Source organism: Euwallacea fornicatus, chromosome 1 (genome assembly GCF_040115645.1).
Source record: "Euwallacea fornicatus isolate EFF26 chromosome 1, ASM4011564v1, whole genome shotgun sequence".
Lineage (NCBI taxonomy): Eukaryota > Metazoa > Arthropoda > Insecta > Coleoptera > Curculionidae > Euwallacea > Euwallacea fornicatus.
This window is the reverse complement of record NC_089541.1, coordinates 4425303-4440984: the sequence shown is the minus strand read 5'-3', so window position 1 is coordinate 4440984 and position 15682 is coordinate 4425303. Positions and strand designations below refer to the sequence as shown.

At 33.6% G+C, this 15682-nt stretch overlaps 1 protein-coding gene across 1 annotated transcript in view; it reads right to left on the bottom strand.

Moving 5' to 3' along the window:
* The window catches only part of LOC136350400 (uncharacterized), a 42095-nt gene that overhangs the window by 11926 nt on the left and 14487 nt on the right, over positions 1-15682 (bottom strand). The window contains exon 2 of the mRNA XM_066302042.1: positions 8286-8335. Within this exon, the coding sequence (XP_066158139.1) occupies positions 8286-8335 (50 nt within the window). The remainder of the gene's footprint in view (positions 1-8285; positions 8336-15682) is intronic.

Genomic DNA, 15682 nt, shown 5'->3' with positions numbered 1-15682 from the left:
ATGTTAATCCAATTAACCGCCAAAATATGTAATATTTACTAATAAATGTCTTAGGTGTATTAATTGATATTCAAAACAATTATTGCAGATTAAAATCGTAAAGTCATCTATAATAATTACCATGCAAGACAATAATTGATTTTTTCTACTCCTAGCTCTATAAGACATGATTATTGGGTGTACTGAATGGCTGTGAAATAGGTTTCTTTAACTTTTTTTCTAGAACAGTTAAATGGGAATTGAAAGTGATATGCACATACTGGGTGTTATTTAAGTACGCGGCCAAACTTCAAGGGGTGATTGTTTGAGTGATCCTAAGACGAAAAGTGTATTTAAACGTGAGTCCAGTAATGCTTCATTTTGAAGATATAGGATGCCAAGTTTAAAAAAAATCGTTTTTTCCTAAAAATTTTAATAATCATCTAGCCGATTTTGTTGTAATTTGGCGTTTATTTATTGTTAAAATTTTTTTTCAAAAAATGCATACCATTTATTTAAGTTTAGTTTTAATAAAGCGTTTTTATTGTTTGTTTTTTGTTACATTTACAGCGTTAGCCCAATGCCCGCCACTAGCAAAAGAAGACAATTTCTCGCTTAAAAGATTCCCTTGTACTACATTAAAAACTGTCACCAAGTTTCAGCGTCACATTAGCTTGCGTCTTCCTGTAATTTACAAGTTTTTTTTTAACATGTAACGATAAAAAAAAGTTTGACATCCTGTATCTTGAAAACGAAGCATTACCGGACTTATGCTTGTATGAACTTCTGGTCTTTGAATCACTCAATGAATCACTCCTCGAAGTTCGGTCAAGTGCTTAAATAACACCCTGTATATGTATCATTATTTACCTAGCGATTTAATCGGCCATTATCCCCATTGTTGTTTTATTTATGAGTTCCATGGAAATGACTATCAAATTGTGTCACTATTCGTATTACGACTTAAGACATGATATTTTTTACCGTTTGAGATTGAATGTATGCGGAATTTAGGTATGTTTATTGCAATTTTATAAAGTCTAGTAGCGAAAAAAACCCGTATATACATATAACGCGGTTGTGAAATATTTATGACTCTCAGGTCTCAGATCGTTTCGGAATTTGAACTTGATGTTCGGGTCAGATTAATATATTTCATAATCCAGGTGTATAATACACTATTATTTCTAAAATTCGAATCATGTATTTGGCGTTAAACTTTACCGACTTCTTGTAAATAGAACGAAGTCCTTAAAATCATATACATATATGTACGTACATATTTCTACATAAAATCCTTGCCACAACAATCAACTTCACATTGAAAACCCGAGTTTTAATTAAAACATATTTAATTGCATTTATTATTCATACACGCACTTGACACATCTTTAAGACAAAGACAGTGTCAGGAAGGACATCCTTCCGATCTTTAGATACGGTTAAAAATCCTATAATTAAGTGTACTAACACCATTATTTTTAATAAGTTATGTGGGGTTTGAGGTAAAGTACATGTGTGACTAATTTGACTTTGGTAATATTAACTGCTGGGAAAGGTCATGCAGAGGAAGGAAACTGCGATTGTAATCATGATAGTTTTTATTCTTGGTCTGGTCGCCGTAGAGAGTGAGCAGATGCGGATTTCTGCCGAGTCTGCAAATTTAGGTTCAGGATGTTGAAGAGGAAATTAACATGTAGACACGCTTTTTTAGTACGCTTTGACACTGAAAATTTCTCGAAATCAGAAAACCCCTACCGTTTCCGGTTATTGTAAAAAAAAACATCGCGTGATCATAATTCAATCAGTGTTGATATTAGTGGTTGATATCGGGATTCAAAATGGCAGCAAAAGGTGCTTTTCTGAAATGGTAAAATGGCGCCGTATTTTGATTGCTTGCGTTCATATTTAAAAAAAAATTGTATGCAATTAACTCTTACTTTACGAGGAAATGGGTCCCTAAACATTATAGTCCATTAAACATCCTGGTTTATTTCACATTGATAAAAACGTGAAGGACGGAACATTGGGCGCCATGTGGACATTTTCGAAAGACGTCTTCGACGGATATTTTAAGTCCAAATGACCATTCGCGCGATACATCGTCGAATATGGTACACATTGGAATGTGCAAAATTAAAACTTTCATTTCAATCGCGTGCAAAAATTTGGGAAAACCTTTTTACAGAATGATGAATATTATTACTATATTGCTCTTCCATTTTGTTATTTCCTATTTTCCCTGCATTGCCCTAAGCGTCCCAATATATAAAAAACTGCCATATAATTGCTTTTTGTATTGAGAAATAACAAAAAAATTAAAAAGTCCAAAACTGCACAGTTATTGTCGCACAGATTATTAAAAAGCAACCGAATTAATTCATACACATTCAACAAGCGTTAAAAATTACCTCTTCTGACAAGAAATATTATTCAACATAGGGAAACAAGGCATAACAGTTTTTATTATCAAGTAAATGATTGAGCACTTATTAATCACCACGATTCCCAGTTTCCAATTCATGTGCAAAATTTTAAACATATTTAGCAAATATAAATGAGGAGCAGATCTTGATAATAATAGACTGCGTTGGGGCATTACACAAATATTCGTGAGTTGCAGCACACATGTTCACAAATCATTCTACCTTTCCACAAATAAGTATTATGTAAATCCCTTATATAGTACAATCCTTGATGCACTGATAACCCATCAATCAATAACAATCTGACTGTTTTAAGTTGTTTAAAATTCTCTAGTTCACAGTTCAATCGGTTAAGGAAACCAATTCATTACACCTTCCCATTTATCTAGCAACTCAGTGATCTGTAACCGATCTGCACAACGCCTAAAGCTGACATAATCCCAATTAGAAACATGGCCAAACTATGCATTATTCACTGATTTATGGCAAGATGATTTAAAGCTCTAAACTGCAATTCAATGTAAGTTCAAAGACGGTATTTAAATGTCAGAACCTAGTGGAATACTCCAAACTGTGTAATGATATATCGCAATCGTGTTCCTCATCCATTGGTATTTGAAGATAAATTTACTGGAGGTATTTTTTTAAGTGTGATGACTTTTTTAGGAATATGAAACACTTTTAACAGGAGAAAGGATTCAATAACTTGTTTAAAAATGAGCTTAAAGGAATTCTTTCCGGTTTCGGACGCGGAAGGTAAAAGTCATTGGTATGCTTGAATGCGGTAGTTCACATAACACGTTAATAAAAATTCCGTCTTACTGCTGTCATTGATATTACCATATGACGCAAATGCTCTAAATATCGGCAAGAAATTTTGTTATTTAACGAAATTTTTTGATAATGTGTAAGAATGCGTGGAAGAACCATAGCAATAACATTAAGTCAAGGAGTTTAACGTCAGCATAAATTACTTTGACTTGAATAGGGAATTACTTGAAAAAGCGTGCTTGGCGTGACTTGATTTTTCTAAAACAATGCTTCATCTGGATTGACTGAGATTTGAGGTGCCTCATATCGCACCTCCAAATAATTTTCATGCTTTTTCTCTGGAATCATGACGGATGAATTCCGGCACTGCAATATTTATAAGTGCACTATCTGAATTAACGGTCGAAAGGATTAATGTAACTGAACGAATTTGTATCCATGCTAAAAAAGGAACTCTTGATATTGGTCTAACATCTTTATCACCTTTATGAGAAAAGCAAAAACAATTCTACAGCATATTGCAATTTTCCTAGTGTATTGGAGGAGTGCGTGATAGTTCTGGAAGAAAGTGGAACAAAGCCATAGAATCCCTTATTCTAACTCTATTTTCAAAGTTTCTCGCATCCCTGAGAAAAAAGGTAAATTATTGAGTTTTAGAAAATCTGGGAACTAGAAGAATTCTAATATTTAAATGCGGACTCTGGAAGTTCTGTGGAGCTGAAGTTAAGAAGCAAAAATAAAAGAGTAAAAACCGACGTTCTTTTGTAATTCTTGGTGGCTCTGGGAAACGAGATAAAACAATGATTATCATTAAATTTCAAATCTCATGGATGCTCAACAGAAATGAAGATTTGAAAATGGATTTGGAGGATGTATAATGTCAATGAGAAAATGAAAAAAAGCTAGACACAAATTAATGGTTTCAGTTTAGGATTCCCTCCTGCATTCCGTTCAGAAAACTTCTTCGCTAGTTTATGAATTGTCTACTACTAATAATATAAATTTTGGGAGGTCTGACCCTGCAACGAAGGCTAAACGACTTCTCAGAACACTGAATTTCAGCACTACGAGCAGTATCCTTTTTTGTATTGTGTGATAATAGTAGAGGGTGCAGATTCTCTGTGCCTTTTTGATTTTGGACGGGTGAGATCGAGAGTATTAGGAAATCGGGGTGATATATAAGAGAGAGGAGGATATCCAACCACCTCTCAGTTCCTCGAATCGGTTTTATATAATTAGAGCTCCTTGAAAATTGGGCCTGAATTTTACGTCTGTATGGGCCGAATCGTTTGCTAGCCTACACGCATAGGAGCAACATTATTCTCTCAATTAAAAATTCAGCATAAACTATAGACCCCAAATCGATCATTTAAATCCAAAAAAATTCTTCACAAACCTGCCTAAACAACCAGTATAGTATGCACCATTAACCGTGATTTCATTCAACAATCAATTCATTAATTTAAGCAAAGACAACTGCACATTATCCATTACGTAATAAGTGGTGCGAGAGCCGTTTCAAAAATGTTATGTAACCGAATTGCACTTAAAAACTGCCAGCTGGATTTATAAATAAAATTCGATTGTAAATAGCAAATCGCACCACTTTCCACTTCTTCTGTATCTGCGATCGATGATGGTTAACTGGGTCTTGGGAAAATGATTTCGGGGATTAAAAATGTATTCGGAATCCAAGTTGCGTAAAAGCTCGTGTCCAGGAAGCTCCAAGCTGCGTGATTTTGCCATGTTTAAAATGGAGATAAGTTAATGGGCTTGTTTAAGTTATAAATAGATGCTAAAACCACGGTAATGTGCGGGGAAAGTGGAATAATATATCTTAATCTGTCTCTTAAAGCTAAAAGTTCCATAACAGCGTGAGGCACAGTTAAAAAAAGTAAATCTTATGAAATCAGGGAACCACAGTTTCATTTTTCATGAAAGGTTATAAAAACATTATAGTTACCGAGGTATCATCAGAAACGCTTAATCGCACTAATCATTTATCAACACTTCAAACTTATTAATCTCTTGTTTTAAGTTTGATCAGCGATGCTCATAGGGATGCTCGTGTCGCTTGTTGGCTGAGTCCTCCGCGAATTAATGTCTCTGCGCGTTCAAGGATGAGGGAGAGAAATCTTCATGTCATCTAGTGATAGTCTGTGAAAGGTAGAAAGCTTTCGAAAACAGGGTGCTTTAACGAGAAAAATGTGAAGAAATTAAACTGGGAGAAAATTGTGGAAAATAGAATTGTCCAATTGAGTTGCAATGAAAATTATCATAGAACTCGATAATCCTGACAATAATTATTACATTTTTCTCCTTGAAACTGTAAACTATGTAATAATTTTTCTGAAATGCCAAATCAACCGGTGAAGCCCCTGGCAATATGCACACTCTACTATTAGCTAATTATATTGCATAACTCGTCCTTTATTGACGACTTGATAACTCCATCTTTATGTTACGGTAATTCATTCGAGAATCTGCCTGTAATTTCGAATTGCAAGAAATGCGTGAAAGTCTAACACGACGCTATATTATGTCCTTCATTTCATGTAGGTAAATAAAACATAAGACCTTCTGTGGTTTCTAATGGTGCATAAAATCGCCAATATTGCGATTATTGATTTCAGAAGTTGTTTTGAGGTTTTCTCTTGAACTTTTCGTGTCATTGTCAACAATTCCCCATTCATTAAAAAAACCATAACATTTTTCTTCTGGTAACAAAATAACGATTTCCTAATAAGTAATTCTAGCCTATATGGGCAATTTCAATAGAATTGCAGCCTGCAAATTGAATTATGGCAAAATCAACTAATAATTTGACGGAAATAAGCATTCTACTTAGCACATTGAATTTGTTTAGTATGATGGCGATTGTGAATTATCAATAAGGCCAATGGACCAGCATTTTTTTCACATTGAAACAAATTATAGCCTCATTGTTGTCGAGAGGTACTTTATTTTATATTGCTTTTGTTTAAATTGGCTTATCGAATATAATAGTATGACATTAGTTTCTAATCCCATTGTTTCACCACTTTCAAATTGTCGGCGGTATTAATGTTACAATGCATATAATTAGATCACACGTAGATTCAGACACTCGGGGAACTACAGGAAAGATTGCAACTCACGTAAGATACATCAACTATCGCTACGAATTATTCATTTACATCTGTGATGGATAGAGATTGTCTGGATTAATATTAATAGAAATGATGATGTTTTCCACACTCGCAGTCTTCTAGTACCCTTGAATCAGCGCTGGCAAAAAAAATGGTGACGTTGCAGGTAATTTTTTAAAGAAAAGTTCGTATGTCCATAAATCGACTAGTGATAGATTACAGAGATAAAAGTACCTAAGTTTCAGATTTCTGTGCAGTCCTTCAGCTGTTTAAAAGTTAAATTGGCATTCTGTACCACGGCACATTTATGCTATACGCATTATGGATAATTGCCCTTGGTTGCCTTTTACCATTCTCCCATTCCATTCCCCGATTCTTTAAATCACCCCAGGAATTCTCGGCTAATTAAGGTGCTTAAAACTAAGTGCCCATTATGGGAATGACAAATTCAATTAAAAAGCAATCACGGATTTACTTTATCTCACCACATACAGCCAATCAATATTTGGTTCTGCAAAATATGTAAGTAGCCACAAATCGCCTCTCACCGCTCGAGGTTGCTAAGAAAATTACAGGTTATTTTGACCTATTACTAATCCTACAATAGGTCTCTTGATGATTTATTGTACAGTTTAATGTAGCTCCTCGGGATTACTTCCCTGAGGATGATCCCAAATTAGTTCTCGTCTAGCGCAATTAAAGCTACATTTAGAAGGAGGAAAGGTTTATAATTCTTATGCATATGTATCATAAACTGTGAACCATATGAAGTGAAACAGCCAAAAGCTTACCCAATTTTAAATATCTATAATTCCTACATTGAATGCCGATTTGATATCTGGAGTCTAAGACTGAAAACATCATCGTTGGTCTTTGCGTCACTAGTGTTGGGTATATACTTTTTTAATGAATTTTTTTTTCGTATAGATAAACTCCTTTTTGCACCACATTAAAATGAATAATTTTCATCAATTTTTTCAATTCATTATTAAAAATACCTCACAAGCGCTCCGAAATATATGCGCAGACGGTTTTAAATTCGCAAATTATAAAACGAAAAAGAAATGTAAAAAAACAACCGAAAGTAATAATACATTTACCACGGATAGCGTTGTTCATAGTTGGATGCAAATCCACCATCAGCAGAGAAATACCAAAGTTGTAGCTATTCAGAGAGGGGAATTTTTTGAATTCATCTGGCACTTAGTTTAATTTAATTTATGAAGTCAACCTTGGTAGAAGTTCAATATTTTGCAATAAAGTACTTAAGCCCAGTCGGTCATGACCTTTTACTAACTATCACTTACATAAGAATTGTGTACATTGATCCCGGTGTATGAAACACTAATTATTATTGCATTAAGATGGTGTAAACAAAGTAACTTTTCTAAAGAATGTCGATTTTTCTATTATAAAATGTCACAAAACGATAGTCTGCTGTATATCATCCCAGTTGGACTCAGAAAGACGAATTGAATATGAACAGAAAAAATACAGATTTGCACCTATTTATTTATTTTAGCAGATGCAGATTTCTCAAAAATTTTTAGATGATTAATAATCAAATCTTAAGTTTTATTACTAGCAAATCTTAAATTATACGAAAAAAAAAACATTAAAGTTCTAAGATTCAAAATCTAATACTAATTCATGATAAACCATTGCATCAAAGCAAAAACATACTACTTTGTTTAGCAAAAATAATTGTTATTGAAGTCGATTGTATATATAGATATGTATTCGGTCTAATTTATTCATAACATATGGCGCCGTTCATTAAAAAGTAGTTTAATGTTAACAATGTTGCAATCTTACAAATAACATAATTGTAAAGCCTGATACAAATCGAGTATGAAAGTTGGGTAGGTAACAGGAGTGTCAAGATTCAAAAATTGTAACAATTATTTATGACAAAAAAATTATATATAAACTGTTTTGTTAACAAAAAATAATTAAAACCTTAAATTACACAGTTACTTACCATCTAAAAAAAATCTTTTCATTCTGGTGTGGTTGGGCATTACTAAGAATCTGGAAGAAAAACACAATTATCATATTTAAGTTATATAAAACATTTCATTAAAGAAGCTAGAAAACACCGGTAAAATAGCACTTTGCATGTTTTAATTACCCATGCCTAATCAAAATTAAGTATTACTCAACCCTTTCTGAAACCACAATAATTAGTTAATTAATTTTTTCCAATTACTGTGGAATAATAATTGTTGCAGCTACCGTAAATCTGCAACTGATTTGTTACAGCTTCGTGTTTGAATATATTCTCTTTGCTTATTGAAGCGTGGTCAAATTAGTTACAGACTTGGGGCATATTTGTAAATGTTGTCTTTAATTATTATAAATCGTTAGAAATCTCAAACTACTGGTATGTTAAAAATTCTGTACATATCGTCGATTACCCCCAACTGAACAATGTCTAAAGGCCTTCGTGGGATAACAATAACAAAAACTTACTAGACCAGAATTAAAAGCTAAACCCTCTTTAGTGCCTTCAGTAATAATTAATAGTCATGTTTTCCTACTTTGTTTTTTTTTCAAAATTTAATTTTATAATTCTTATTGATGTTTTTTTTTATTAATTTTCAAAGTGGATTAGCAAAAAACAAAAATATTTAAAGCTGCGCATGTGTATTTAAAGATACCCCGTCGTAGCTATTATTACACCATATTGTCATGAAAACATAAGCAGCAGCGTTTCTCTTATACCCTGGAAGAAAATATTTAATTCACTACACCTTTCAGAATGTTTATTTGAATAATTGCAACGAGGCGAATGGGAATTATCGTTTTTCATAAAATGTTTAAAAAAATAATTGATAATAAAATTAGATTCACAGGGTAATAAAAGAAATTTTTTATGACTTAAACTGGATTCATAGCCCCAGTTTTTGGAATTTCGTATTACTGTATTCTCTCATAACATTCATAATAACAATTCAGTTTTATTATGAATGTTAAATCTTAAATGTAAATAACAACCAAAAACGAATGCGTCTGAATAAAAAAGTTAAGTTCTCTTAAATGTCTCTTTACGGTCCTTTTAAGTATTGGGAAATGGTAGAAATTCTCTCAAAAAATTAAAAAATCAAGAAATTTTAAGAGATGATATATGGGTACAGAAATGCTTCTAGTAACAAGAAACAATCTAATTGTGTAGAAATTGTTTGAATGAGTTCGAGCTCACGTGTGCAATAAAGCCATCCATTGAACTTGACCTGCTACGCAGTAATCAATCAAAACTATTTGAAAAATTACCAGCAAATAATTTAAACTATTTAAGATTTCAACACGTTATTATCGAAAGAGTAAATAATAATCTGATAATTGATGTATTACATTTTAACTAATTTGGGTCAGCAGAACCTATCGAGTACCGCCTTCACTTTTCGCTTTTGTATTGTGTGTGAAGTGTAACATTTTTTGCTTAAGTGGAGATCGTTTTAAATTATCAATATTTAATTAACATATACCGGTCATGGACCTTTGTGTGTCGTTATTATGTTATTTGGATTTTAATTGTTTCAAAATTAAGGTGCAAAGTTTTGAATCTTAATTATAACTATTGAGGAGGGAAAAATGATTTAGCAAATAGTGTCCAAAATGTGATAAAAATCGCAACGAAAATAGTAAAATTTGTACATAATACTTAGCTTTATTGTTTTCAAATTAGATGATTGCTGCATATTGGGAGATGGTGTTAAAATGAAAATAATGTTCAACAACCATATTTACGTCACTGAGTAATTCCCACACATTCAAGAATCTACTTTCATATTCTGGCCTTTAATTTGTCTGGACAATGCCTTACGTAAACGTAAAGTATTGTCCGATCTCCTAGTTATTATTAAGAGTATCCGAAATTATCAAAACAATAAATCAGCAGATAAAGAGATATTTAATTTAATAAACTGTCTTGTAAGATCAACGAGTCCGACTTGATTAATTTGTTTGTCCATGTAATGGAGATTTTATTGTAGAAAGTGCGTGGAGCACATAGGTATTCATTAACGTATAAATAGTAGTTATAGTAGGTGCTTATTAGATCTGCAGAAAAGTTATCTATTTTCAGTTTTATATATTATATAAAAACTCCGCTTGAATTCAAATGACCATCATTACAGAAGGTATCTAGACCATTTACCCAACGCTCTCAACTAGTCATTACTTCACTTAAAACTAAGAACAGATAGAGATCTATGTTTTTTTTGCACCTAAGATGTGGGTGAGAACAGGCCTCTACACTTCACATTCACCATTATTATGATAGAAATTCTTACATAACATTCACATAGCTTGTAACTGAGTAATGCATCGCGAATAATATTGTAACTATTATTATCACTCTCTACACCAAGTGGTCATGGCACTGAAGCGTGTAATGTATGTGTATGTTTAATTGACGTTTCCAGTTTAGGACTATATGGCCGTTCATGTAACATGTAATTAAGCAACTTTGCCCTTTCTCTAAATCGTAAATAATATTGTTTCTGATAAGCTTTAATATGAGAGCCAAAGAGTGAATCGTGAATAAGCGTTTGAAATATCTACAGATTTTCTGAATTGGAGTAAACGGTATAATTTTTGTACAGTTAAGGAAGGTTTTTTATTCGATAACTTGAAAAAAAAAATTTAACTACAAATACTACCAAAGTATAAAAGTAACGTAAACAAATGGATATTAAAATGTTACCAACCAGAACACAAAACAACATACGACAGAATTAAACATTTCTCACTCCGGACGTCCAAAAAATACATTTATTGAATAAATTATAACAGTTGAGGGACGAAAGGATCAGAGTTATTGAACATCTAGTTCCTAAAATTGTATCCATCCGATTCTTCTTGATCTGTCTCATCACATTCTCCACTCGCCTTCTTGGAGCCTATATGGCACAAATGATCATTTTCATCATCTGGAACGTGCTCTGTATGTAACGCAGGAAGACACAAATGATGAAATTTCCTCAACAGGTATTGCAAATCAACCCTTTCCTTTTCATTAACTTCCAGCATCTTCCACATTTTTTCTTTTCTTTCTGGCTGGTTTGTATGTAGTTTTCTTTATTAAGTGTCCTTGTTTTTTGTTCTTCACGCTTTCTTTTTCTATCTCCTTTTACCTTTAACTTTTGGCGTTTTAAAGCATGTTTCGATTCAAACATTTGCTCAAACTTTTCTAATGTTAAGGCAGAAGACTTTCTTTCAATTCGCCGTTTATTTTCAGCAATAGTTCGATTCGCAGAATTTGGCCACATTAAAAAAGGGGAAAGAGTTACATTAGTTGTCGATAGTTCCTCTATTGGGATGTTTGATGTTGTAAGTGTTACCACGAAATTGAAAACCAGTGCAGAAATAGAAGCCGAAACTTGTGATTTTTTTATTGATAATCGAGTGGATGAAAATGGAAATAGAGTTGTTTGTTCGATTCTTTTGATATTAGACTTTTCTTCCATAACTGCCTCACTGGCAATTGTATCCAGTTCAACACCCGTATCTTTTATTTGCACGCTCTCCAGAGATTCTCTCGAAAAATTATCACAATTATTGGGTAATACTTCTTGGAAATGTTTCCAAATTGAGTATAATTTGTTGAAATTTTCATTCTCGATTTCTTAACACGAATTATTCCTTCAAATTTCGTAATAAGATCTGGGCCTGTGACTCTAAAAAATTCGTAATACTCAACATTCCGTCGTCGCTCTGTCCATTCTCTTCGTTCTGTTTATTTACATTTTATTTTGGCGACCCAAAAAAACCTTATAGTAACCTGTCCTTTTGAAGAATCTTTCTCGATGTTGTAAACATTTTGTGTTCCCTTTTCGGCTAATGCACGACCTATAGATGTACACATTTGGAATCCTGTTTCATCATTGTCATAAACCTAGGAAAGGTCCTTAAGCATATCAGTCAAGTTTGGTTTTTCAGAGTACTTTTTGGTTTCAGCAAACCACTTTTTTATATCCGAATTGGTTGCATAGGAGCTAGTTTTCTTCGAAGGAAGACTTCATCGATCCTACATCGGAACGATTATCTTGGGAACTATTTGATTTGGGGTTTGTTTCTACAAATTTATGAACAATTGAAGCAATTATCTACCATTTTTTTCGGAAATCCTTTTTTACTAATTCCAAAATCCACAAAACTAAACAATTATATTCCTCATTTGTTAAAACAGACGAAAGTTCATAGTTACTTTCACGATAAAGATTTTTGAGTTTGATCTACATCGTGGATTTTGGATCCTTATATTTTATTGAAACGGCTCTGATGATTGCTTCTTTTGTTTGGAACTCACCCAGTGCCACACCAAGTTGAACGGAATTATATCAGGTAGGACCATAATACCCTTCCGGTTTTAGGCTATTTATTCAAATCTTCATAAAATTAGTTATAATCATCGGATTTAGGTTAAATATGCGCCGTTTTGTTCGATAACTTGTTGCCAACGAGATTCCAACTTCATTATACCCCGTTCGTAGAAGCCTACTTCCTTATTGGCAAAAAACTGGGACAGCCAATCTTCGCAGACCCCTCTGGAGGCCAACTTTTTATCACCAAGCGCATTCGCCATGGACAGGAAAAGGTGGTAATCACTTGGTGCCAGGTCCGGACTGTAAGGTGGATGCATCAGGACCTCCCATCCAAGCTCCCGGAGCTTCTGCCGCGTCGCAAGCGATGTGTGAGGCCTTGCGTTGTCCTAATGGAACAAGATTTTGCTTCTGTTGATCAATGCAGGCCGCTTTTTAGCCAATGCTTGTTTCAAGCGGTCCAGTTGCTGACAGTACAGTACCGAATTGAGCGTTTGGCCATACTCGAGGAGCTCATGGTGGATGATTCCCTGATAATCCCACCAAACACACAGTAAAACCTTCCTGGCCGTTAATCCTGGCTTGGCCACCGTTTGGGCTGCTTCGCCAAGCTTCGCCAAGCTTCGACCACGACTTTTTGCACTTAACATTGTCGTACGTGACCCATTTCTCATCGCCAGTTACCATACGCTTCAGAAAAGGGTCGATTTTGTTCCGATTCAATAGCGATTCGCAGATGGAAATTCGGTCCATAATGTTTTTTCGCGATAACTCATATGGAACCCAAATATCCAACTTTTTTGTATATCCAGCGGCCTTCAAATGTCTTTTGATCGTTGTGGGTGGTACATTAAATTCTTCTGACATCGTTTTGACTGAGATATGGCGATCTTCCGCAATTTTTTCAAGAATTCCGTCGACATTTGTAGTGAGTGGTCTTCCTCCGTGGTAATGGTCGTCGGTGTCGCAATTTCCTGCTTTAAATCGTCTAAACCATTCTTTCACCGTACGAAGTGATACAGTTCCATCTCCCATAACATCATTGATCTCTTTGTGCGTTTGTGCAGCCTTTTTGCGTTGAACGAAAAAAAAATTCAAAATTCCACGAATATCTCAGTTGTTTGCTTCCATTTTTGAATGGCTATATTTCGAGAACTATTCAACCAAACTAAACAAACTGAACGTCGTATTTTGGCTAATGACACAACTTTTCAAACACAACATAATATTGCTCGATACGACATCACATACATCTTCTACAGCAATCGAAACGACATCTTTCAAAAAACCGGAAAGGTATTATGGTCCTACCTATTATTTGCCCCGTTTCGGTATTACCAATGATTTACTTATCTCAAATAGAAATCTGTTCAAGTCGGTAGCCGATAAATGTCAAAAAATATTAAAACCGAAAACCAATGATTGAACAAGACGTCCAATGACTTTGCACTGGCATGAGTTGCACCTGTGGTGCATACACATGTATGTTGGACAAAGCGACGCAATTCTTGGGATTAACAGATGTGGGTAAATCTGTAAAAACACTAAATTGAAAGATCTAAATTATTGTGAAAATATTACAATAATCCAAATTTTGATAGAAATTCAAAAAATTGTTACTTTTAAAATTATTACTTATCAAAATCTTACCTTGCACGCAATGCACTGTGCATAGCAACAATAAACTCACAGTAACTTTTTATAAAATATTCCTGGTAAATCTCCGATGTTACTTGGCAGAAATGTCAAAAATCTCACCGTCTCTCGGCAAACTATATTTTTGCTTATTAAAGAATTTTAAGACGAACCGATTCAATAACGACACCGTTTACCCTACGTTGAAATGTTTTAAATCAAAGCAAAGGAAAATGACGGAGAATTAATTTTCCCGACCGACTCTCCAACTTCTGAAGGTATCCTGGAAACTACTTATTAATTTATGCACATTTAGAATTATATATTTGTCATTTTATTTTGAATTTATTTCCACGATGCAAAATGATGATTCTTTCTCTTCCCTATTTTGGAATACTGAACTTATACAATTTTCTGTTGTTTCCACAGTTAAAATCAAACATTTTCAGCCAAAAAATTGCAAATGGGTCATGTGTAAGTCCCTAGAAAACCACCGAAATATTTGTGGTAAGCAAACCAATATTGTACATTACTGTTTCTTAACAATTTGCGGTAAGTTTCATTAAAGCAATGACGAAACTCTTCGTTCTTTATTCGTGCAGATCGTAAAGATTTCATATTGAATTAGCTCAATTATAAATCTTTTTCTCATCATTGTTCTCTATATGGCAGAGTGAAAAACTCCTTTGATTGCGGGCCAAACAGGTTTTTAATTCAGGTTCATATTTTAGACAGCAAATTTTGCATAATATCACCATTCCCAAGCCCGCATCTGGTTAAAATGTGTTTTACAGCAAGGTGGTATGACCAATCATCATTATTATTATAGTTGTGTGTAGAAAGCACAGAAAATCGATTTTTTCTGCAATCATCGCGAATTAATGAACAGCTGAGGCGATTTAAAGGCGCAAATGTGATTATTTAACAAACAGTTTGAAAACTACTTTCCAATAATAAGTTACTGAAATATGATATATTTTCCTAATCGTATTAAGACGTCGAGAGATAGAAAGGAAGCATTGCGAAGCTTCAAAACTGACAAAAAGAGCGATATGTTTGTGCACAATAGCATATTTTGTAATGCTTCAATATAAAACTTTTTAATGGAATTTCCAAAATCGTTCACATAGTATACTCGAAGAAAATAACAGCACTACTTATCAATTTTGCTATACTAAGATGTCGATAAAATGGTGAAAGTGCTATCTGCGAAAAACTGAAAATTTCTTAACACAATTTGAGAAATCTCAGAAACTGTTTGAATGAATAAATTTTAAGGAAATAAAAGTGATAACTAGGTATCGCTTTTTCTATATTTAGATAGCCACCGAATAGCTAATATTTTATTTGGAAAATTTAAATATTTTGAATACATAAGTCTTTCTGGTTCTTCCTGTATGTGAATGAATATGGATAT